This window comes from Phaethon lepturus, unplaced genomic scaffold (assembly GCF_000687285.1).
Source record: "Phaethon lepturus isolate BGI_N335 unplaced genomic scaffold, ASM68728v1 scaffold21933, whole genome shotgun sequence".
NCBI lineage: Eukaryota > Metazoa > Chordata > Aves > Phaethontiformes > Phaethontidae > Phaethon > Phaethon lepturus.
The window spans coordinates 22,740-47,704 of NW_010530011.1; the positions used below are offsets into that span (position 1 = coordinate 22,740).

Consider the following 24,965-nt stretch of genomic DNA (forward strand, 5'->3'; position numbering starts at 1 on the left):
ATACAAAGTAACCTGGAAAGATAAAAAACTAAAGCCCTGAAAGAGGCTGCAGTGCTCCTCCCTGACGCTGGAGTAGCCTTTTGGTGAAGGATTTGGTGGGGGCGGGGCCTCCATGCTGGTTTAGCATGATTCCTGCATGGCTGTAGCAGCTTGAGCAGTGTTGGCTGGGCAGAGCATTTGTCAGCCCCACTGCCAGGGAAAAAGGTGAGGATGCAGCTCCCTAAGGAGATAGACACGGTGCAAAGACCATCCTGTTACCCGAAGAGCCTCTCACCCTTGCCGCAGGGTGTATGCTAGGTGTATGCGCATTGCGATTGCACAGCGAGGTGTATCACCTTGCTGCTTTGTCTGAGAGCTTCAAAGAGAGGGGAAAATTACTCCGACGGAGCGGCGAGTTAGTCCAGCTTGTCCTGGAGCTGCACCATTGCTGCTTTTGACGCAAGGAAATGGGTCAACATGCCTGAAAGTGGGATCGCTCCCTTAGCAGGTGGCTGCAGCACTGTTACCCCGACTCCTGCTAGCATGCTGAAGGTCAGGGTGCTCCCTCACTGTTTCGTAATGGCCAGTCGCATGTGGTGGTCGGCCACGCACCTCGTTGTGTTATTACAGTGAGGAGCTTGGATCTGTACTGCCTGGGAGACTTGTTCAAAGATGGACTGGGGCTGCATTTTCACAATGCAGAGTGGTAAGGCCAGTTTCTGGTTTTTCTGCCCCATACTGTGTAGCAAATTTGCTGTCCCAGCTGTTTATGGGGCTCCACATGGACCGGATCAGGGATCTGGTCTAACCTTTCTAAAGCTGCTTTTGTTCTAATGGGTCTTTTAAGCTGGAAAAATTTCTTAATTTGGCGTTAACCACGCTGTGCTGGCATTAATAAGAAGAGTAAGAACACACTGCAGAAGGAAAGGAGTGTCATTTTTATACTACAAACCACAAGGCTAGTCCTTTGTGCTTACATTTTGACCCTAGGGCTTTAGTTCTGTGAACGTTTTGTTGGTGTCCCTGCTGAAAGATGCTGTCCCACTTGTCCCCTCCTGCCCTCTCCCTCGTGCTAATGCAGCTGTTGGTGTGGTCAAGTAGCCAAACAGATTGGGGAAAAAGTGAAAAAACAACTTAAAGGAAAAGAAGAATAAAAGATTCTTTTCCAAGCCAGTAATTTGCAGCGTTGCAGCTATAAGATGGCTTGTACTAGCATGGACTGGTGAGCACAGGACATGCAAGCATGAGGCTGAGGGTAGGGATGGGGTGGGATCACTGCTTTGGATGGCAGCGCTGACTTTTGGCAGCTTTGAGTTACAGCTATAGCCCGCAGGCTCAGAAAATCACACTGCTAGTTTATGTCCTACTTTTCAACAGCTTCAGAGTGTCCATTGAAAATTTGCCCTTAGGCAAACTTCCATTTTGGTGTCAAATGGCAAAGTACACATAGCCACTCTCAGGACGCTCTTTGTTGCCTCTGTTGCATGTCCTCAGACTGAGACAGTTTGGATTTAGGGAGCGAAAACAGAGTTCTGGAGTGTAACAGGAGCCATATGCTTTGTTATGTTTCTCATATGACCAAACCCTTGGCGGATGGTACAGATTAAGTTGGAAGAAGAACTTGTGGACCAGTGAAAACCAGCTTCTTCTCTCCGGTCCTATTTCGGACCTTTCTAGGCTGTATTTCTTTCCTTAGTTGTATAATTGCATGGTATTTTCTGAATTTTGGGGTGCTTTGGGAGCATCTGGAGACTTCAGAGGACACTCTCATCTTACACTGGCAGCCGGTTATTTTCTAGGAGAGTTTCCAGCCCAAGTGTTTTGGTTATCGGGGCTGTGATAAACAAGGAATATTCTTGTTCTGCGAATAGTGTGGAGCTTGTGGCAGAAATGGATAGGATGGATGGCAATTAGCCCTTCCTGCACTTAGAAACACCCTGGGTTTACACTGTGGAAACACGCTGGACATGGAGATGTTGGCACGTGGGCACTTGTCGTGGTAGCAGTAACTAACCTGTTCCTTAAGCCTTCAACTGTATTCTCATTTTGTATAGTTTTGTTTTATGAATTTGGGTTTTTTTCATTTTTCTATCTGTCAAGTCAAAACTATTTTCCAGTATACGTTAGTTAACATGTATTGTCTGCACAATTATGTTCTCATGGATTTCCCCATTTGCTTATTCAAAGCTCTGCTTGATGTTCTCATAACAGTGTACCAACTTGGTCAAGCCGTTACTCAATTACTATTTTTCTTTTCTTTCTCTAGAATCCAGCGACTATCACTCGAATACTGCTTAGCCATTTCAACTGGGATAAAGAGAAGCTGATGGAGAGGTAAGCAGCCATCTTAGCATGCAGCCACATTTTGCTTCAGACCTGCAAGAAATGGTTATTACTGGATTAATGTGAGAATGGATGAATGCACAGTATGTGGCAGGAAGATCTCTTGTGTAAGCTCTAAATGTTCCCCCTTAAACTTTACCAGCTAAGAGTGACACGTTTTGTTTTTAATATTAATAATGCCTGTTAGACTTCAGAAGTTTTGGAAGTTGGAATTGCCCCTTGGAGGAAGGGGTGCCTCCCCGTTTGAACGCATACAGGCACAGGATCTTCACAGGCTGTGGAAAAAAGCAAGCAGAAACAGGTTCCTGTTATCTTGCAACTGTTTTGGATTTGGATTTAGTTGCTCTTGCATGTCATTCTAGCATGAGTACTCCTGACATGTTTATTTGTTAGTCTTTACTGAGACGAAATTGTTCTTGACTGATAAAGGGTACTGATAAAGTGCATCTGCCTTCCTTGTCTTCAACTTTGCAGGGCTAGGTTTTCTTCAGTGTGTATGTGTAAGTAATGGCTTGAATTTTGCCTGCCTCTCCCCCTCAGAGCAGAGCATTTTATGATTACTTCTCATCTTTGATTCCCAGCTGTTGCGGGATGTTGCTGGTAAAGGTACATTTTATAGTTTGTTATTACACAGTGGAGGTCAAGTCCAACTACAGTGGTAACGCACCCTTTTTTTCAATGCCAGTGTTGTGTTGAGGAGAGTTTGAGGGAGCGGGAGAATCCAGTTTACTTCCAGAAGCTGGGGGGAGAATCAGTCTGGACTGGGCGCAGCATAAAGGCAGTACAGGGACTTACTGGTTGTTACGGTCTTTGCTGGTCTTAACAACTGTTAAGAGACACAAGTGGATGGGTTGTGGGTGAGGGCAGGACGACTCTGTGCCTGGTAGGATTGTTTGTTTGGCCTTCTCTCGATTACCATTCCCTTTGCCTGGTGATCAGGGGATGAGGAGAGGGGTTGCTTTGTAGTCTATAAAATCGTGTGCAGAAGCAATTTATTGGTGGTAGTGCTGAACTGCCAAGTACCAGTTAACAGCCTGTAGGTGCTGTGGGCTGAGCCCGGGTGGTTTGGTGCTCTTTTATGCAGGCTGCAAGTGTGGAAAAGCAACAGTTTTTTTTCAGTCTGCTAGTAGTTTGGGAGTTCAAGTATTTCCCCTCTCCGAGGATAATGGATTTAGGACACATTTATCCTCCTTTGTATAACATTTTCAGTTAGTGATGGTGCTCAGGTATCTCTTATGTTTTGTTTGGCCTAGATTTTTTTTTTCCTGAAGTGATTATATTTTTTAAGCTTTCTAGTCTTTGCTTTCTTTCCTGAGATTGACCTCTTTTAGTTCATGTTGGAAGTATGAAAGCTTTGTGTTACAAATATAGTCACATTGAGGCTATTTAACTCTGGCTACAAACTGTTAAGCATTCTGATTTAGGTCCTTCTCTATAACGTGTGTCTGTTTGTTCTGAATTTTTTTTTTCCCTTGTGCTGGTTCTTTTGGTCAGCCTAAAGTTCACTCTCCTTGGCTATCTCCATCTCACTTTGAGATACCTCTGCATAAGTGTACTGAAATGTCATCCGTTATTCAATAGGTATTTTTCCCTTCTCACTGAAAGCTTGTTTGTTAAGGCTGCCATCAATTTAAAAAAGAAATAAAATCAAGCTGTGGGTTTTTTTAAAGAGGGGTGTCAGCCACTTCCATGTTTGTTAAGGCTTTTACAGTTTCCAACCCAGACACTTTAAGTACGTGTAAATGTTTACCTGTGGACTTTGTAAATATTTACTGTTGGTACATATTCATTAAAATACTTATCTTAATTCTATAGGATTACCTCTGTGAGTAACGTAGTATGTGACCCTTGCTTATGCAGACCTATTGCACGCTAGTCACAGTTTTGGTGCTGATGTCCTGTTGTGTTAGAAGAACATTAAAATATTTTCTCTCAGGTAGCTGGTGCTGCTTTCTTCACTGCTGTCACTTCTTCACCAAATAGCTTCCCTGAAGTGCTCTGCTGATGCTCAGCTGGGTTAAAGCAGGAGCAGGAGGCTGGGGAAGAGGCTGAGAGCTGGCTTTTAGTGTTCAAGAAGATTTTGTGATCGCTGTCTTAATAGGTGAAGGCAAGAGTGGGAGGTGGGTGGTCACTTCAGTAGCCAGGTTGCAAAACAATCAGTTTAAAATGGTGATGGAGCTGGAAATGATGCCATGAGCTTGCTACAGATCACCTCTTTTTGCTAAAATAGAGGTTGTTCTTGTTCAGGTTAATGTGACAAGCTAATTAAGCCCAAATTTAGATTTGGTTATTCTTCCAAAACTGACAGCACTTTTGAGACTTGCTTGGCTTTGTGTGTTTTATTGCAATATATTTTGCAAATTCGCAAATTTTTGCAATATATATTGCAAATAATCTTATTGCAATATTGTGCTAGTGTAAACGAGCTGAAAAACACTGGGAAGCATTCACGGTGAGGTGGAGAGGCATGCTCTATTCAGGCAACAAAATAAATGTAAGCACTGCTTTTTTTTTTTTAAGGGAAAAAACCCCAAACTTAATTTTTATTTGAAAGTAATGCGCTCCATTCACTGTGTCTCCAGCATCTGACCCAAAAAAAGTCTTGGGTCTGAAATCTCCAGCTTGCTAATGACTAAACTTGTGTGCTGGCTTGCCCATCGACGTGCACCCAGCACCCTGCGGGCTGCACCCAGGCTGAGCCTGACCCTGGGGCCGGGGTGTCTGCTCGTGCTGGGGAGCCAGCAGGTTAACTGCTGCTGTTGTACTTCTCATGGGCACCAAGCAAAGGCGCTTACACGCAGTGTTCTTCTACACCAAGTGAATCCATGTGCTGCAGCACTGTTGGAGACTTAGATTTATTTTTTATTTTTCCTGGGAGACTCTTGCATTAAACACTTAAACTGATATAAATTTGGCCTCTTTTACTCCTAATAACTATTAGAAAGACTTCCCAGGAACTTCCTGTTGTTGCCTGTAGTCTGGGTGGTTTTAAAGCTTGCTAAGATGTAATGTTTGGGTGCAATTTTTGGTATTTAATTTCACACCAAGTCAGAGCTTGAACTCAGTTGCTTAATGGCATATATTTACAGTACGTAACCAGTGTCTGTTTTACCTTAGTTCATCGTGAGTCAGCATGACCTTACGGGCAGCCTTATCAAACTTCGCCTGTAGTAAAGCAGATAAACGAAGTGGCTTCTTTTTTGAGAAGTGTTAAGTGGGACGAGGTCTGAGCTTGTGAGCTGAAAATTTCCATGTTTTAAAACATGAAAACCTCTCCATGGCTTTTTCATATTGCTATGCATGTTTTTAATAAGTAGGTTATTATTGTCTGTGTCAGCTTTGTTGTGGAGTAATTGCATGGCGTTATTAAGAGGGCAGATACGTTACAAGTATTTATTCCACTTCTAATGAAGTAATAGCCACAATTGAAAAACTGCCCTATCACACTGGGGAGGCACTAATTATTTGACTGTGTCCAAAGGCAAAATTGGTGTTTTGGGGTGGATTTGTTTGTATGATGGAGGTGGGTACTGGAGGAATTACCTGAATTCAGCTTCTGATGTGCTGCATGTGTTTTGGAGAATAAAGATTGTTGAATATTATGCTTTCCTCTTTGTCTCGCAAGCTTGGTTAATAGAGACAGGAGACAAGCAGGTGTGGATTGACCAGGTAACCCCAGAAATAAGTGAGGGAGGTGCTTTGGCTTACAACTTTATCTTGATTACCTTCCAATTTTACCATGGCTGATAGCATCTGTCCCTTATGAGGGCAACTTTGAGGACGAATCTACTCATGAAGAAGAGTCTAAAATGCAGCTCTCCTGCTTCATGTGCCTTTTCCTGGTCATTTCTTTTTTTTTTTCCCCTTTTTCTTTTTCTCTCGCTCTCTCCTTTTCTTTTCTTTTTTTTTTTTTAAAGAAAGGTAATTCAGCATGTAACCAAAGGCTCAATTTAATCCCTGGAGGTACAGACAGAGGTATTGCAGTCCCTCGTAGGTGCTTATCTTGGTGGCCGCATGTCTGCTTTCCATCTGAGCAGAGGACGGATGCCAGGACTGCCCCGGTGGCTTGGCTGCTAGCCCAGATTGCCTCTTCCCCTTGCATTGAGGGTGTGACTCCTCTCTGTAGGTACCTGGCTGTCTCCTTTGCTTTGGGCAAGTAAGTGCTTAACACTACTCAGCAGAGGCTGAACAGGTGAAAAATTCTGTATGGCAGACTTTTTGGTATGAAGATATCTCTTACTGTGAGTATACTGATTCTCTGACATACACAAATGCCCTTTCACTAAAGTAAATATCCCAAAGTGTGTACTAGAAGCATTTTTATTTTTTTTCAGTGAAAAGGCTTTTTATCTTTTACAGTCCCCTGGATAGGATTTGATTATGTCTAGAAAATTGTGATTAGGCAGTTACCAACAGCAGGAGGAAATTTTGAGGAAATAAAGAAGCTGACAGCGTGATCTGCCAAAAAGACCTGATACTATTATGGACTTGGTGTTGGAAGGCAGTGAAAAAATAATAGAAAAACTTGAAAATAATTCACTGGTGTGTCGGTTCATTTTAAAGTTGCAGAAAAAACAACTTTGTGATGAAGAGAATGAATTTTGAAAAACTAATAGAACCAGTTGAAGTCAGCTATATTGAGCAAAGAGTCTAATGTTGAATAGGCTATAACATTTCTTGAGCATGAGAAGTGCTAAAACGACTGAATATCTGCATTGCAAAGTGAGAAAAGGATTTAAAACACTGTTAAAGGTGCTGTGCTCCTCCCTAAGATGAAAAGGAGGACTGAGCTACTGAGAAACAACCCTTTAATAGTGAGAAGTTGAGGGATGACTTGAGAAAAATCAAAAACCCTGGAGTTGTGAAGGAAGTGATGAGGGAATTAAAGGTTTTTTTTCTCCCCAATTTCACAACAGGAATGGTGGCATGCAGCTATATGATACAAAATATGGGGCAATCATTGGGTTCAGCTATTGGTATGGTGTGTATGGAGTTACTCTGCTCAAAAGGGAAGTAGCAGACGAGATGGAACCTATTAGTAAGTCCCTTATCGGTTAATTTTGGGATGAATGGTTGTCAGTGTTAATGAGTGACTTGGCACAAATCTGTTGGAGGCATTTGGTTCAGAGGAGGATCTAGACATCGTACTGGAAAAATAATCCCAGACAGCTGGGAGGATCCTAGCAGCATAAGTGGTACAAAGTGTCACGATGGGTCTCATCAACAGAGATATGGAAAAGAATATGAGGTTTTAATAGAAATTAAAATGGAGCTGCTAACATGAAGGAGCTCTGGAGACAGGTAGACATCACTTAGGATGCATTAAGGCAAGCGATCTGCAGGAGAGATGTAGGTGAAATTGTATGAGATGGTGGTGAAATCTTAACGGGGATTGCATTTGTTTTGGCCTCCTTGGGTTCAAGGAGGATGAATGGAAATGGAAACCAGTGGCTGAGAAGGTTTGCTGGGACAGGGAAGTGGAGAGCTGTCATGCGTAGAAGCTTATCTACTGTCTTGGGCAAGGGTGTTACAGCTGCTGCCTGTGAATCTGTCGATCGAAGAACACGGGAAGGGCAAAAGGAGATCTGCTTAAATGCCTGGTCTGTGATGCTTGAACAAGTGGAAAAAAGGCAAGGTAATAGGAATTAAGATTCACTCCTAACCATTGAAGGGCCCTTGGTGTGTTTGCATAAGGAGTGGTGGAGCAGTTAGAGGTGTTGGACTTTGGAGTACCCATTGCAACTGTGTATTTTCAGGGAGATCCAGGTTTTTCTTTGGCATTTTCTAGAGTTCCTGTTTCCTTACTGCCCAGTGACAGCATGATTTTAAGTCTGAGGTACACACATGCAAATAGTTGTGGAAATTACTTGCTCAGCGTATCTTGGCACAGCAAAGAAAGCAAATGCATTAAAAGAAAACATCTTGTGGGCCCAGCATGGAGAAGAAGGAATACCCGTACCCTGTTTCTCCTCAACACTGGTGAGGTTTACAAGTGGCAATCCCAAAGAGCAGGGTGAATACTGTAAGAATTAGCCTTTTTTTCCTGAGATTTGTGTTTTCTCCCTCCTCTATATGGCCCTGGCTGAATCTCTCAGCTGCCTGGTTTGCTTCTTCTTTGTGTAAGTGTAGGAGAGACCAGGCACTTCTGAAATGGAAACCATTTAAGAAGAGCTGTGGCTCCTGTACCAAAATGCAAGCACCTGCATGCCTTGCAGTGTGTTTGTGCTTTGGAAACGTTTAAATTGGTTAAGGATCCAATCTATGCATTTTACTTGAGTTACTTTTATCACTAGCCTTTAGCCCCAAGAAACACAAGATGTCACGTCACTTATTTTCTATCTGTTACTGGGAAACTACTGAAAGCCTAGGAAGGAAATGGTTCTGAGTTAGTTACCCATTGGTATCTAGAAGGGATTGGTAATTCCAGGCGAAAAGCAGTTGCTGGTGACTCTTCTGTCCCTAGTCCCTGTTTCTTGGTGTAGGGGAGTAGGTGTCATGGCTCAGAAGAGTAACTTTTACGGAAATTTTGTAAAAACAGAACTGCCTGGTGCAAGTGGTAAAGTCAAGTTCCTGATGTGGATATGCACCCTTAAAAACAGCCCACCATTACAAATATCTCTGGTATTTCCATAAGCAGTTAGCTGACCACAAATGCCAGTGTTAAAGTTGCATCATAGCATTTGTCTTCAAAACTATTTTCTTTGCAAACATCACACCCAACTGTTTGTCTGCTCTTTTCAAATGGAGGATGTCCTACACTGATAGTGCTGCATGTAAGAACAATTTGAAGGCTGGAAACCTTTTGTGGAGTTAACATTTATCCATGACTCTTTAATAAACAAATACTCATATAATAGCACTGCACTGAATTCACTTGCTAAAATTTTCTAGATATAAGTAGTCCTGAAAGCAAAGAAAAGAACTTGATTGAGTTAAATCCCTGAGCTAACACTGAACAACAGTGACAAATCCTCGTGTATGCTGCAATGCCAGAATTCACCACTACCTTCAAAATTCAGTGTCTTGAAAATTAAGATCTAAAGTACGTGAACTGCATTGGGAAACATCAGTGAATTTAACCCTTTTTAACTGTAAGTCAGGCCTTGTCGGTAGGTAATGCTGTAAGAGAGCTTCTGTGGATTTAGGACTTTGTGGGAATACTGTGGGATAAGACAATCTAGCCAGAGGTGTTCTGGTGAGATCTTGTATGCCAGGCCTAGTCCCACATTTTTGAGACACACCTAATAATTTCTTTCCCCAGCAGAAAGTCTTGGTTCTCTTCGATCTGTTGGCAGACAGGAGATTCTTTTTTTGGATCTGGTTCGTGATGAGTTTCTATATGTGCCCTGTAAAGACTTTAACTTCAGCCTTGCCTGTGTGCTTAGCTACAGTGACAGTTACCTGCTGGGGGTATATTTGCCAGTCTTAAGCGTAAGTGATTGCACTATGGTCAAATGTGGGGTTTTTTTCCTAGGTAGGGGCCACCTTATTTGGATTTAACTTGCCGCTGCTGGTGGTGGTGGGAGGGGGGGAATACTTGTTTACTGGCACTGAGTGGGGGATATATGTGCAGGCAAAGTTAGCTGGTTAACTGGCAGGTTTGATTAGTTCTTTGCAGCTGCTGCAGGCTGGAGAAAGATGGGTGGTGTCTTGATATTGGGGGGAGGCTGATCTGCCTACTCACGGTTCTTCCGAAACTGGTCCTCCTCACCAAGTTGAAGAGCTTTCTGTAAGATTGGAAACCAAAACAGTAATTTTTTTTTCCTGACGGGAATAGGAAATAGAAAGAAAGTGGTCTTTCATCTCCTTCCCCAGCCCAAGCAATTTTGCATCCTCCCTCCCATGAGATATCTAATCTTTGGAAGCATTGTAAACCTGGAATCCTATTTTATTAGGAGGTTGTTAAAATACTTCAGGTTGGCTGGAGACAAAAGACACTCAAATGGCTATGATTTTGGCCCAAGCGGAGGAGGACTGTGCGTTAGCTCTGTTGTAGGCTTTGGACGTGGGTAAGGTGTTTAGTGTGAAATAAGATAAGACTGGAGATAAGAGTCCTGATGTGATAGATGTCTGATGCAGCAGGAGTTGTTCCCAAACTCTGGAGATGCCTGAAGCGTGTGAAACTCAGTCCTGCAGTTGCCTTAGTTGGAGATCTGTGGCCATACACACTTGCTCCATCAGATGAACCGCGTGTCTGACTATGCTGACGCACTTCTCCGTGGATCAGAGAAAGAATTGCCAAAATTGAAGTCAAGAACTCTTTGGGGCACACTTAATGTAGGCTGAGTGCACAGGGGAAAACATAAAGTACAGGAACTAGGGACTTGCTGAATCATGACCCATGACCATTTGCTTCTTCCTGCCTCCTCTTTAATATTTTAGTGATTAAACTATTAAGGAAAAATGGAAGGCTTACACTGAAAAGAGAATTGAACCTAGGGGCATTAGACCTGTGCTTTAGGAAGGTGTCCTGATGCCTGGACTGCAGGGGAAGACGTTCTTGCTCTAGTTTCCTGTCTTGGAGCTTTAATGCAAAGAACTCACTGTGGCAAGTCATCAATTACTTGAAATGCAGCTGAAGAATTGAAGGTACCTCAATTTTCAGGGGCGTGCAATTCAGGTCCGAATCTCCAAAATGATGTAGTTGTCTAACATCCACCTCTGTGGTCAGGGCTGTGTTGTGTAATATTAGTGAAGAGTTTGTTAAAAGTAGTGGATGTGTGAGTTTTTTGAAGTATTAAACCCAACTTTGTACGTTTAACTGCCAACTAGAATTTGATGAATGTCTTACAGGGAAGGTAGTTAAATTTTCATTCTCTTCTGTGTGTGTTACGCAGGTACTTCGATGGCAACTTGGAGAAGCTCTTTGCAGAATGTCATGTAATTAATCCAAGTAAAAAGTCTCGAACGCGCCAGATGAACACAAGGTCATCGGCCCAGGATATGCCTTGTCAGATCTGCTATCTGAACTACCCAAACTCGGTGAGTACCTGGCAGCCAAGGTAGTATCTCACCAGTGACTCCCCCAACTTCGCTATCTGAAACAAAACATTTTGAGCAGAAGTCTGTAAGGACTTCTCCAACAATATTTTAAAAAAGCCTTTGAAATGAAACTGAGATTTCACTTTTTTCATTGAATCTTCTCATCTGTAGTACATGCATTAAAAAAAAAAAAGTGTTCAAGATTGCTTCTTAATGCAATAAACCTTGCACAGCAGCTAATTCCAGTAATGCAGTGGGGGACCACAGAATTATGTAGTGCTTTATGTGTTCTCTTTAATTCTTACTGTATAGTTTGACAAACTTTCTTATAAGGAAACCTCAATTAGTTTAGCTGAAATGGGATTGTCTTTCAAACGAAATTACTATCCCTTTTGCAAAAACCTTTGTGGGTGCTGGGGTCTGGGCAGCAGTGTAGTAAAGTTCTTCAGAAAAAAACCCAGCAGTGGATCAAGTGATTTTTACAAAAGTCAGATACCAATTGAGATATGCAAATAAATGATACTTAAAAACATGTGGAAAGCATGACACTCAAAGGGATTTACTTAAATAGAATGATAAGACAGGAAAGAGCTTATAGAAGTAGTAAATAATGATGCAAAATTGTCAAGCTAGAAAGCCTAGAATGAAACAAAGTAGGACATAGGAGTAAAATACAGTTGTGCTCTTCGGAGAACACAACCAATGTGGATAGCTTTGGTTCTTTATTATGATTGTGCAATACTTTTTTAATCAGAGAAGATAAGGGTAGACGTGCTAGCTGGGACTCTTAAGTTAGTCTTCTGGTTTGTGATGAGATTGGTGATGGTGCTTCTTAGGTTTTGGGGGTTTTTGTAGCTATTCACAAATAGTCAACTTTCCGATACGCTAATCAGAGGTCCAGGCTTCTGCTGTGTTTTGTACAGGCGAGCAACTTGCTGTAACTTTCCAGGGGCAGGATGTAACGATGGGAAATCCCGGAAGAGAATGAGATTAGTGGGAAAGCTCAAACATGAGAGTCCATCTGTGGCTTTGCCAAAAGGCAGGATGCTGACATACGTGAGGAATTCTTCCTTTATTGGAACTTGCCGTTCCTGGTGGAGCTGTCCTGACCCTCCAAAACACTGTAACGTCTGCCTGACCTTTAAAGAGCAAAGCAGCCCTTACATAAGGCTTCCAGTTTTGCTCTGGGTGTATTTTATGAGCTTGCTTTTCAGCAAGAATGGAAACCGTTATGAGCTTTGGGTTTTATGAGTAGCCTTAAAGTACCCTTGCCGCTGTAGGCTGACTGCAAGCCTTTTCCTTGCTCTGGAACAGGAAGAGCAGAGCAAAGCCCAGTTTCAGGCAGCTGAGATTCTCAGTGTTATGATCACTGCTGCTCTTGAGCCAGTAACCACAAGACTTGCATGCATCTCCTTTTAAGCCTTGTGTGCACTGACATCCTTTTTAGAGAATAGCTGCAAAGGAAAATCGTTGCTTGCTTTGTGCAAAGAGGCGCTTTGAAAAAGACAGACAAGCTTGGGAAAGCTTGGTTGACCCTCTATCATATGCTAAAATCCTGTTGTTTAATCACTACAGACTCTCCACATTAGGTAGTAAGGAAATAATTTTTATTTTAGGCTATGCAACATTCTTAATGAAAATAAGGGAAGGATTCAGGGGAAAAAAGGGAGGAGATTTTAGCATCTTAATGTCCATCTCCAGAAGAGGTCCTCTTGGAAACCTCAAGTTAGATTTCCTGTTCTTCTCCCCTTTTTCATGTAGTTGCTGTGCTGGGTGTGCGCTCACAACTGCCAGGCCTTTCCTCTGGCTGGGGGTACATGTGCTGCCTGGGAAGCAGCTTTCTGGCTACGGGAAAGAACTGCACAAAGCACACCGATATGTCTTGCTTTTGTAGTTTGACTAGCACAGTAAAAATAGTAGTGGCCCAGTTATTAGAAGAGCAGTTTCTTAGCTGGAGCAGTGAGATGCTGCAAGTGATCAGGGGTGTCTCTAAATGGTTAGTGTTAAGTCAAGAGATGACAGAGGGGAACCTCACTGTTTCTTTGCCATACCCTGAAGCTGGGGCATAGAGGAAAACTAATATTTATTATTTTTTCTTTAAAAGGTCTTTGTGTCTAAGGTGACCTTAAACCATCTGGTTTTTGAAATCTGTTTTGAAGCTGTTTTGGTCAATGTGAATTATAAATTCTAGGATAAGTTATGTTAAATACCTAACACAGAATCTCAGCTTTTAAATCCTCTTGCAATGGTCAGCTACTTTTTTCCCCCACAAAAAATGCTGTAATTTCTCTTGAGAGCCCCTTTCAGCCTATAGAAAGCTGGGAGTTTGGAGTAGCACCTGTTAAGAAATTTTACAATGTACAGCTATTACAGGAATGTAAGTGTCTTGAATATTCACCCTCTCATGAGGTCACTGCGGGGAAATGCGAAGTCTTTATAGCTCTTCAGTCATCTCCAAAGAACTGTGATTTGAGGTTTTTGGGAAGCACTTGCAAAATGAGGCATTTGATGCTCTCAAGGCAACCTGCACCCTGATGCTTTGAAAACTTTAAGGGAGATATTTTAGTCCCTCTGGCTCCCCATGAACCCATGTCAACACCCAGTAGTTATTTCAGGCGAAATCTTCATTGGTGAAGACAGGACTTCACAGAATCACAGGGTCATTAAGGTTGGAAAAGACCTTTAAGATCATCAAGTCCAACCATCAACGCAACATCACCATGCCTACTAAACCATGTCGCAAAGTGCCACATCTACACTGTTTTTGAACACCTGCACCTTTTGACACCTTTTGAGTCCACCAGCTCCCTGGGCAGCCTGTTCCAATGTCTGACCACTCAGTAAAGAAATTCTTCCTAATACCTAGTCTAAACCTCCCCTGGCACAACTTGAGGCCATTTCCTCTTGTCCTGTTGCTGGTTACTTGGGAGAAGAGACCAAAAGAAAACCAAAGAGACCAAGAAGAGACTTGAGAGGGTCATGGCTTTGCCTCCTCCCCACTCTGGTGTCTCACCCTTTAGGTCCTACTTGAGAGCAAGGTATGGGAGTGTTTGGGGGACATTGTGCTGTTGACCAAACTGTCTGTTTGTTCTAAGGACATGCAGATGACTTAGTCTGTTGGTGCTGTAATAACTGCTGAAAGTAAAGAAAGCCTGAGTGATGCTGTGATGGTAAACACATCTTGGGAGCAGCTGATCCCTTCTTTGATCAGTTTGATGCTACCGGAAGAGCAGGGACAGGTATTGAATGGCAGTTTGCTGCGAGTGCTTGGCTTCGCAAGGAAGGTGTTGAGTATAGACGGGGTGAAAGTAGAGCTGTCCCCTGTGATAACATGCTGTTTCAGAAGTCACTGTTACCCGTTGCACTTTGGTGGGTTTATGTCGGCTTATGTTGGGTGGGTACCTCCTATTTTTACTTGGTATCTCCTATTTTTGCTTACTCCCTTGACATCTGCTGTCAGCTTAGCCAAAAATAATTGGGAACTCCCTCAAAGTAAAGAAAGGAGTTGAAAGATACTCTGAATTCTTTGCAGCCTGGGAGGAAGCGTGGTGGCTGCCTTTTATGGGGGCATTTAGTGAACTTTTTCACTGCCTGAAGTAACTGAAAAGAGTCTTAAATGAAGATATGTGCTTAGCTATGTTCTGTGGTGTCTCCTTGTGAGTGCTTGCCGCAGGAGTACTGAGGTTCGTTAAGGGATGATCCGCTTGTCTATGCCTATTTCCTGTCACATGTGGAGAAGCCATAATTCTGGAAAAAAATCAGTGCCATCTTCAGGCTGGTTGTGTGCTGTTGGCATCCCAAAAATTAGTGATGTTGGGGCTTTTCTACCATAACCCTGCATCTCCAGGGGACGTCACTTGGCCACAGGCCTGTCTGTGGAGGATCAGATAACCAGGCTCAGTAATGGTTCAGAAACTGGAAGTGATACTTTTTTTTTTTCTCACTCCTGGAGTTGATATACCTTGGCCCCGTAGCTGTCTGCTGCCTCTCTCCTTGAGCTATGGTGCTGACAGGACACACCACTGATTTTTGTTCCAAAGAAAGCAAAGGTTTGGGTGGGTATCTCCTATTTTTACTTGGAGCAGTCAGATGTTCAGCTGGCTTCTCGCTGACTGGTCAGGTCAGATTTAACTGCCTTGCTGCCTGTGGAAAGTGCTCTCTGGCGGGCTGTGGGAATGGCAGGCTTAGTCGAGCCTGCTGGCTGTGGCATCACAGCACGTTTCTAAGCCTCAGGTTCAAACCTGTGCCTCCGTTGATGGCAGGAGTGCCAGACGAGTGTGAATCACAAAATGGTGAGGCTGTGGGAAGAATGTGCTAACAAGCATCTTCCCTGCACATCCGAAAGATGAGCGTAACCGAGCTAATACGCCAGTGTCGGATGAACAGAATGGGTGATGTGGCCATAATCTTGAGTCTGTAATGGTCAAGGAGGCAGCTTAGGAAGAACATTGTTTATTTTTTTTGAATGGACTCTCTCAATTTCTTAATTATCCTGCTGTTGTTTTGGGCTGTTCCGCAGAGGATACCAGGTTTCTTTCATTTGTGGAGTTTCGTACCAGTTGATGGTATCTCAGGGTGGAGCTCTTGTTTTATCTTACTGGCTGAGAATAAGATGGTTTGAAAAGCCAAGCCATCAAAACCTGCATAGTGGTATGAGTGAACTGTTTTAAATATGGTTTGTCCTTGTCCCTGGCTCTGAGTACAAAATAACTTTAAGATGACCAGAGAAAGAAAAGGAACTTAAATTAGGTCTTTCCTCAGCAGTGCTTGCTTCTCCACCCTGTGAGTAACCATTCAGTCCCAGATGGTATCTTGACATACTCCATGTATGATGCCTACACAGATGAAGCTGTCCTTGTTGCTGTCTGCAACAGCTAGTCGTTATTGAATTTTATTTAGTCATTTGCACCTGCCAATTAGGATCTTTAGTGTCTCCATCTGATGAGCATCTGGGTTTCAGAGGGAAGTTTACCAAGCTGGCAAACTTTATGCATACGCATTAAAAACGTAAGTGCACACAATTCCTTCTATTTCTGTTGTTCAGTGCTCACCCAGTCACGCAGACTGCTCGCTGATCACTTACTGTTTCCTATACCAGAAGGAGCTAAATTAGTGCCTGTGCATAGCTGGTGTGCTGTTCTGGGACTTCTGGGCAGCACCCACATGCGATAGCAAGCCGACTGGGAAAAATAGGAGGGAAGACGACTCCGTATCATCTTATAACTGTGACCTGTTTGGTGGCGTTCCATTTATTTTACTCATTTGCAAGAGTAAAATACTGGAGAGACACGCCGTGCTCTGTATATACTCCTAAAACAAAGATCAACTTAAATGGCCAGGCAGGATGGAAATGTCAGCCACGCCTTTCCTTGCTGTTAGGGTTGAGGATTAAAGTCTGGCGTTGAATGCATGAACTAAAGCTCCATTGGTCATGTTCTGTAGTAGTGATGATGCAAAATAAATGGTAGTGTCTCAAATTTGGTGTGGGGGGATGAGAGAGGTGATAAACTGCACAGCACCAAGAAGGATGAAATGATGGAGGAATCCCTGAGGTAAAATGATCCAATGTCTTGTGTTCTTTGTCATTGCAGTATTTTACTGGCCTAGAGTGTGGACACAAGTTCTGTATGCAGTGCTGGAGTGAATATTTAACTACCAAAATAATGGAGGAAGGCATGGGACAGGTAAAATGTCAACTCACCTACCTCATGACCTATTTCTAGAAATTCTGTACATGGGAGAGGGAAAAAAAGGGGAGAATTCTTTCCCACTAAAGTTTTAAAAAAACAAAACAAACAAAAAAAACCCCAAGAAACAAACAAAAACAACAAAAAAAAACCCCCACAAGTGGAGCTGCAAGGGAACTACATGGAGTTAGTGCATGCATCTTTGCTCTGGGTGGGAGGAATCATGCTGTGCAGGGTGGCGTGTCTGGGATGTGATGATAGAGCCCATGTACTATTTTTGCTATGGATTGTAGTGAAGTCTGTTGCCTTGGAATTCTTTGTGATGCAAGAATAGGATAAACACTGTTACTTTTGTGACCTTTTTGGTTTTTTTCAGACAATTTCATGCCCTGCTCATGGCTGCGATATCTTAGTCGATGACAATACAGTTATGTAAGTATGAGTTGCTACCTCTTGACTTTCCTCTCTTTTTCCATTTTGTTACTCATGTGCTATTCAAATGTACTGGCTTATTTAAAAAAACAAAAAAAGCACAGAGGCTTTAAGGCAGCAGAGGGGTTGGTCTTGAACTGTTTATTTTGATACCAGTATTTCTCTTAACTTCCCGTTTAGCTCTGAAAAACCCATGCCACAGTACTTGGAGGAACGACTCCTTGACCAACTTGGTCAGCATGGGAGCAGAATAAACACCAGGCAGTCTTTCCAAACCCTGTTTAACTGCTTTGTGCATTTTGTTTCCTTTGATTTACGTAGGAATTTAGGACTTCCTACCTAGGTCAACCCACTGGTTTGCCAAGTCCTATAGCTATAGTTAATCTGTGAGTCAGAGGAAAGAAGTCCTGTGTACAGTCTGATGTAGGGTGTGTTGTATACCCTCTGATAGAAAGCAGTTGACCCTCAAACATGAGATTTGATTGAGCTGGTATGTCAGCCTATGTCACTTTGCTTATTAAGTTGTCCAGCAGTAGGATGACTGCTCATACATGGTGGAGCAGTGAATTCCATGAGCTTCCTTCTCTTCTGTATTGGGTGATGTTATTGCATGAGTAATATCCTTCATAATTCTGAACCCTGATTTTAATTCTTCATGTTAAAAAGCATCTAAATAGAAGCTTATTCTGTTACCTTATTCCTTCCTTCCTGAAGTCTGACTCACTCATTGATATTAATTTGCTGGTTTTTATATCAGTTGCTTTCAGACTAGTGATTTCCCATATCCCTCTGCATTAGTGGTTCTATGTTAGTCATGAAGTGTAGGCTGGGTAGAAGTGGAAGTAGCTGAAATGTTTTCTTGCCCTCTTGAGGGGTGGCTCATAGAGTTCAGTGGGTGGAAACTGAACTGAAGCTGGCATAATATCTTGAGTGACTTGATTGAGATTTTTGTTTACCGGAGTCTGAACTCAACTTGCGGTGTTGTACGCTCTCAGCTCATCAGGAAATTTCTAGAGTGTTTTCTTGATTGCAACAGTTCGAATAAGCTGTTCAAATAGTGCATGTAAAGTAGACTAGCTGAAATGGTTGGAACCTGTGGAGGCAGCAGTAGCAAGGAAAGGATGGAAGAGGAGGACAGCAGCACTGGCTCTTGTTGTTCTTGCTTGATAACAGTAGTAGGTCTGACTATCTTTGTTGCACTTCGTGGCTTTTACAGGACGGAAAACCATGACGCTGGGGTGAATCCATGCAGTCTTCAACTTGCACCATGTGCTGTTGGATTCCCCCTTGCATAGAAATGGCAGAGATATCTGGGCCTGTGATAGTGAAACGGCATCTAGGTGGTAAAGCAAACAAGTTCTCTTTGTCGAAGTAAAACTATAAATGTTTTGTGGAAGTACAACCGCACCTTTCCGTGATCTTACGGGGGACACCTGGAATTTCTGGGGGGAGGGAGGTGCATTTTTTTTGCAAAATGCTTCCCTTCAGGAGCAAAGATAGACAACTATAGCAATCTTATGATATGGCAAGAATAAAAATGTAAGTGATCCCACCTGGAATCTGTACCCCCTCCCTTGTCCTTAATTATTCTCTTTTTAGGTCTTTTCCTTTTTACAAAGTTTTCAGTTCTAGGTTTTCAAGCTATAGGAACCCAAGGTTAATGTGTAATGTATAGAGACAGTTCTCCATCAGAAAGTCGGAGTAGATAGGCCATTCACTCTGCTCTCAGTACTTGCCCTTGGCAAGGCAGTGCATCTTCAAGTTGAATTATCTCCATACGAGTCCAAACTCAGCAATTCAGATAACTTTCCTGGATTTGAGAGTATTTAGCCAGCTCATTGTCCGTGTTCCTTGTTACCTTTGAGCTAAAGTAGGAAGGTTGAAGAGAGGGTCCCTTTCAGCTCTTTCAAAACCTTCAAACTGGCTGAAGGTAATCTGTTTCTATCCCTTGTTCACCCTTGCTAATGCTTCTGGTAATGGCTTTAACCTACATGCAAAGATGTTGATTTCATTAATAAGCAAGGCGAGCTGCCTTCATTACTGGCGTGTCTAACGGCTGCTGCTCATGGGTGGCAGCAGTCTGGTAGTAACCTCTGAGAATCAACCCACTCAGTGGGAATGGATGGATTTTAGGGTCCCGTATGGAAGTCATACGGAGTGCTGCCTCATTTTTAATCTTCCTTTGCATAATTGCAAATACCACTGCTGGTGTGTCAGGTTGGGATGAAGTAAAGTCTTGAAGTTATTCCTATGGGAGGGTCTTTGATCTCTCATGTGATGAGTGTTTTGCTAATTCCAGTGTTTTGTGTCTTTGAGGAGTTTGCATTATCAAAAGGGAACAAAAGTACAGAATTTATGGACCTATAAAAAAGATTGCTGCCATCTTTGGATGAATTTTTGAGATTGTCCTGAAAACACGTCAGTGTATAGTACTTTTAACTGAGCTGCCAGAAGAGATCAAAGGAGTAAATTTTTTTGCAAGCAGTTTGCTTTTCCAACCTAGTTTCTTTGAGGTTGCTTCTTTTATAGATTGGCTTTTAGAGGAAGGACCCCAGATGAAGGTTGATGGGCACTGGGAATGGTTTTCCTCTCTTAATTTGTCCAGTTTCATTTCATTATTTGTCAAAAGACAATAATACCCAGAGCAGAGTTCTTGAAGATCTTGACCTGAGTGGTGCTGTGGAAGTGCTGTTGAACCTAGAGCAGGTGAGGCTGCTGACGTGGAGTGTTCATAGGCAGTTTGGTGAGCAAAACCAGTGGATTGCATACTCCGTGTGCTCTGGTTAGCTATGGCATTATGCTTAATTTAAATTCCTATTCCTGATATATACATAAAATACAATAAATTTTTAAAGTGACATTTATTATGCTTGGAAGCCTAGGTATGGAGTAAGAAAGTGAAATTTATAATTCATATTATAAGTTCAAGTTGTTTTTTCATTCTTCAGTAAGTTTCACTCCAAAATTGCAAGCTTGCTACGGACATGGGCCTGATGTGATGCTTTGTCAGCTGACTTGTTTTATTTTAGCACTGGGAATTTGGCTGCCACGTGCTATGTTTATGTAATAACCAGCATGTTGTTTGGTGAGGAGCTCCCCAGACTGCTAAGGGCTAGGATTTATGCAACATCGCATCGTCACGTGCGCTGCTCTTTAATGAGTGTTGGCATGATAACATGCAGGAGCACACTTGATTTTGGCTGCACCCTGAAATGGATAATCTATTAATTTCAGTACTTATACGTGAGATATATACATATATATACATACATATATATAGATACCCACACACGTGATATTCCACAGTATGATTTAAAACAGAAATACTGCAAAGTGCATATTAGTCCAGCTTTGTATATATGCAGAAAACACTTCAGTTGTAATGGGAAGACGTAGATAAAAGTGCTCAGCAATACATAATTAAATTATTTTGAATGTATTTAGGCCGGACAGTCTGCAAATGCCAGCTGGGTCAGTGTGTCCAGGAGAAAAGTGGTCACCATGCTTTTAAAGGATTCCTATCTGTGTAGTTTGCTTCTGCTCTCCCGCTTCTGAGCTGACTGACTTAATTTAAAGTCAGTGTTGTGTACACCCTCTATGATGTTGAATTGAAATCAACTTTGTTTTTATGGTAAATAGATTAAAACAACATTAACATTTAAACTGAAGCTGTAGCATTCCACTGAAATCCAGATAACGGTTAGGTCTACCAAAGTTATTAACTGCACAACAGTTGTTCTGGAGGTTTTTAAATGGATTTGCTGCAAAATGTGCATGTTTAATAATGTAAATGAACTAATGAAATTGCTCTGTTTCTTGGGTTGTTCAGGAAAGCGTTTTTAACTAAAAAATCCTCACACCAAGAGGTTCAAGTTGTTTTGAACTGCATGAGCTTTCTGTATGATTCTGAAGCTAATACTAGAAGTTAAATACAATATTTGTAGTTTTCATAATAATATAATAAATGATCCAACAACTGAATAGAGAACAGGTAAGTACAAAAAAAGTACCTGCAAGTGTAAGAGGAGGAATCGAAAACATTTGTCTGCCTGAACTTACTGGCTATGTATGGAAAAAAAATGAGTTTACAAGAATTTTTTTTTTGTGTTTCTTCCCTTTCCACAGGCGTCTGATCACAGATTCCAAGGTTAAATTAAAGTACCAGCATTTAATAACCAATAGTTTTGTAGAGGTGAGTTTTTATTTGGAATTGTAATGGCTTCGCTGACATACCAAATCAGAGAAATGAGGCTTATTTGTAACTGTAGAGCAGGTTTTTTTTTTTGCATAGTCTCTAATCAAGTGTGACTAGAGGCTCTGCAGGGGTTATTTTGTAGCCTTTTTAATCACAGGTGTAGTTGTAGGAAAATACAAAAAAACTCCCAAGCTGCAAGACAAAAGACCTAGAGATACAGCAAGCAGCTGTAGCTAAGAGAACGCAAGAGCTGTTCCGTATATAGGTTCTGAGGAGCACTTAATATTTATAGTTCTGGAACGTTACATGAGATACTTCAGATGGAAAACCGAGAAACGTTCTTGCTAAACAAAAATGTGCCTTAAACATTTGCCACTTGAAGTAAAGCTGCAAAATTGCTTTTAGCAAAACACTAGTAGCTTTGCAACCTCAAAATCAAAATAAGCTTGGAGAAAGGTGCTTTGGGAGATATTTCCGCTGTCCCAACTTCCCCGTTCTGTGTGTTCAGATTCACTGTAGAGCCCAGTACGAAAGTTGTTATGGGGATTAAGCTTTCACTCATTGTTCCAAGTGGGGTTTGGGTTTTTGGTTGTTTTTTGGGGTTGTTTTTTTTTTGTGCAACAGTGGAGCTAAGCACATGTTGCAGACTGAAAGACTGGCAAAAGTCTAGCAAGGCAGACCCATATCTGGCTGCAGTACCGCAGTCGATGACATGGTGTTCAAAGGGTGTTAGAAAGTGGTAGTTTGAGGCGTTGTAAAAAGCTAGTGTGTGTGGCTTGTGAGCAGTTTCAGAAAGGCTGTTGCAGTGGTGGAACAGATGGGAGTTGCAAACAACTTGACAGATGTGCTTTTTTCAATGGAAAGCCTCATAGCTTCATATTCTTCAAGTATTTTCTCTGGGTGAGCTAAGAGGTCAGCAGAAGCGTTCACGCTCCTCATCTTTCATAAGAGGCGATTTGACAGTGAAGAGTTGGCTATCATATTCCCACTTTCTTTCAGTAGAAAGAAAGTAAATGCTTAGATTGAGGAGACAGCACTCTTATTGCAGGGGACTGGTAAGGCAGGAAGGAGTGTGACTGAAGGTCATGGCTGAAAGGATGAAAAAGGGATGAAGGGCAGGTAGTGTCCTTATGCAGCATTATTTTTCTATTATGTTTTTTTTTTTTGCTTTATTTAATAGTGTAATCGACTGTTAAAATGGTGTCCTGCCCCAGATTGCCACCACGTTGTTAAAGTCCAATATCCTGATGCTAAACCCGTTCGCTGCAAATGTGGACGTCAGTTTTGGTAAGAAAATCAAGTAAAAGATGTTGATGCTGCTTTTTACTTACGAACTTGAAAGTTTATTGGTATGTATTCTGTAAGCCCTTACATTGGGATGTGGTTTAGGGGGTGGGCTTCAAATGGTAAGCCAGGATTAGGTACAGCTGGCTGCAAAGCCCATCACTATGTAGTTGTTGCTTTCTGTGTCTTGGGCCTCCTTTGATGTAGAGACAGGTCCAGCTTTCACCAAGAGATGGCCTTCAGCTGAGTGGTTTCAGATTAGGTGAGATTCTTGACTGCAGGCACTGTAGAGAATGAAAATGTATTGAGATATATACTGCTCTGAAATGGCCATTGAGGGATTTGAAGTTGAGGGGTTTTTTTTGACATGTATAATGTTTTCTTAGTACTGGTCTTTCAGTCTTACGGTCTTTCAGCAGAGCAACCCACAAGAAAACTTCCATGGTGTTAACGTAGTTAAATAAACATATAATCCTCTGCACTATTTGCTTATTTTCCCCTTTTTTCACTTATAGCTTTAACTGCGGTGAAAACTGGCATGATCCTGTTAAATGCAAGGTGAGCATGTCAAAGTTCTTTTCTAAATGCATGACTTGAAATTAAAGCCAATTTATGTGCAAGACGTAGAAATGAAGCACAAGCTTTGCAGCTCTCCACATCCAGAAACATAGTAGTTCACCTGTTTAGATCGTAGCGTGAGAAGAATCAGTGAAATCATACTGCATGCCTTTAGGATGCCTCAAAGTTGGACCTTGTGAAGGAACAGTGCCTCAGCCAGATGGGGAAATGTCTGGAGGAGGATGCTGTTAAGAGCTGTGACCCTCTGGAGAGGAATGAAGGTGCTTCAGGAGTGAATGCTTCACTTGACAACACGCATTCCTGTACTAGGTGTTTCTGTAGGTGTTTGGTGCTTCAGCAGGCTTGTGGCTCATTATCCTGAAGGAATTAATTTGGTCCTGGGACCTGCTGCTGTGCAATGAACTCTAGAACTGTTCATGGAGCTGGTTGAAAGCTGTAATCAAGCCTGGGATCCTGTGGCCTGTGCAGAGCTCAGGCAGCCATGTTTCATGCCTCGGGGACAGAGTCGACTGCGTTCCTTGTGACAAATGCAAAATAAACCTCCTCAAGGAGAAGGGAGGGAAAACTCACCAAGGGTTTCTCATGGTTTAGCTGATCTTTCCAGGCTAGGTGTGGTCAGCTTATCTAACAGGTGCAAGCAGCCTTTTGCTAGTTGCATTCATTTGATAAAGCCATGTTCTTGGTAAGGTTTAAAAAAAAAAAATAAAAAGCATAAGGTGAGCATGGTAAGCCTAAGGAAAAACTCTGCTTGATGTAAAGCTAGGCATCACAGAGGGTCTGACTGCAGTTTTGACAAATAGCTGTTACAACATCCTTATTATTTTAGAGTCCCGTGTGAAGTTTGTGTTGATTGAACTTAAGAACTGCAGACTCATTGCTGAAATGTTTGTGCTGAGTGATTGTGCTCACTGGATCAGGACGGTGCTGCAGGAAATGTCTGCAAGTAAATGAGTTGCTGCTTGCTCTGCTTTCCAGCACCAACGCCCCCCCATATTCCCATGTGGCTGTGTCTACCTTGCCTTAATGTAAGCAGCTGTCTTGGGAACGTTTACAGTCCCTCTATTTAAGTGTAACTCTTCTTTCTTTGTTTTTCTAACAGTGGTTAAAGAAATGGATTAAGAAGTGTGATGACGACAGTGAAACTTCTAATTGGATTGCAGCAAACACAAAGGTGAGGGGTTTTCTCATTTTATTTGAGAATATATAGACTTGCAGACTTATCAGATGAAAAGAAGAATGACGACCTAAGTCTTCTATGCTGGTATTATTTTTTCTGTTGCATGTTATTAGTTAAGAGCAAGCCTTAAAATTCACAGTATGCTGAAATACTCTTGTTTGAAGAGCAAGTAGGTGTTATTACTGCCTTGAATCAGGTGAGGTTCTTTGGCTTAAGTGGGTTTTGCTCTTGTAAGAAAGAGTTAATGAGAGACCCAAAGGAAGCTCAAGTTTTAAGTCTTTGGGGTCCTGTCTGGCACTGATGGCTT

General features: G+C 42.1%; 1 protein-coding gene across 1 annotated transcript; it reads left to right on the forward strand.

Annotated features, from left to right (window-relative positions):
- Positions 1 to 456: 456 nt before the first annotated feature.
- On the forward strand, positions 457 to 24,652 carry LOC104618514 (E3 ubiquitin-protein ligase ARIH1; the record flags this gene model as incomplete). The annotated part of the gene is made up of 9 exons (XM_010284135.1): positions 457 to 531; positions 2,246 to 2,313; positions 11,160 to 11,304; positions 16,896 to 16,988; positions 17,368 to 17,423; positions 21,549 to 21,615; positions 22,799 to 22,905; positions 23,418 to 23,460; positions 24,581 to 24,652. Coding segments are annotated over exons 1-9 (726 nt in total), but the record flags the coding sequence as incomplete, so codon positions are not given.
- Between the last annotated feature and the right edge of the window lie 313 nt (positions 24,653 to 24,965).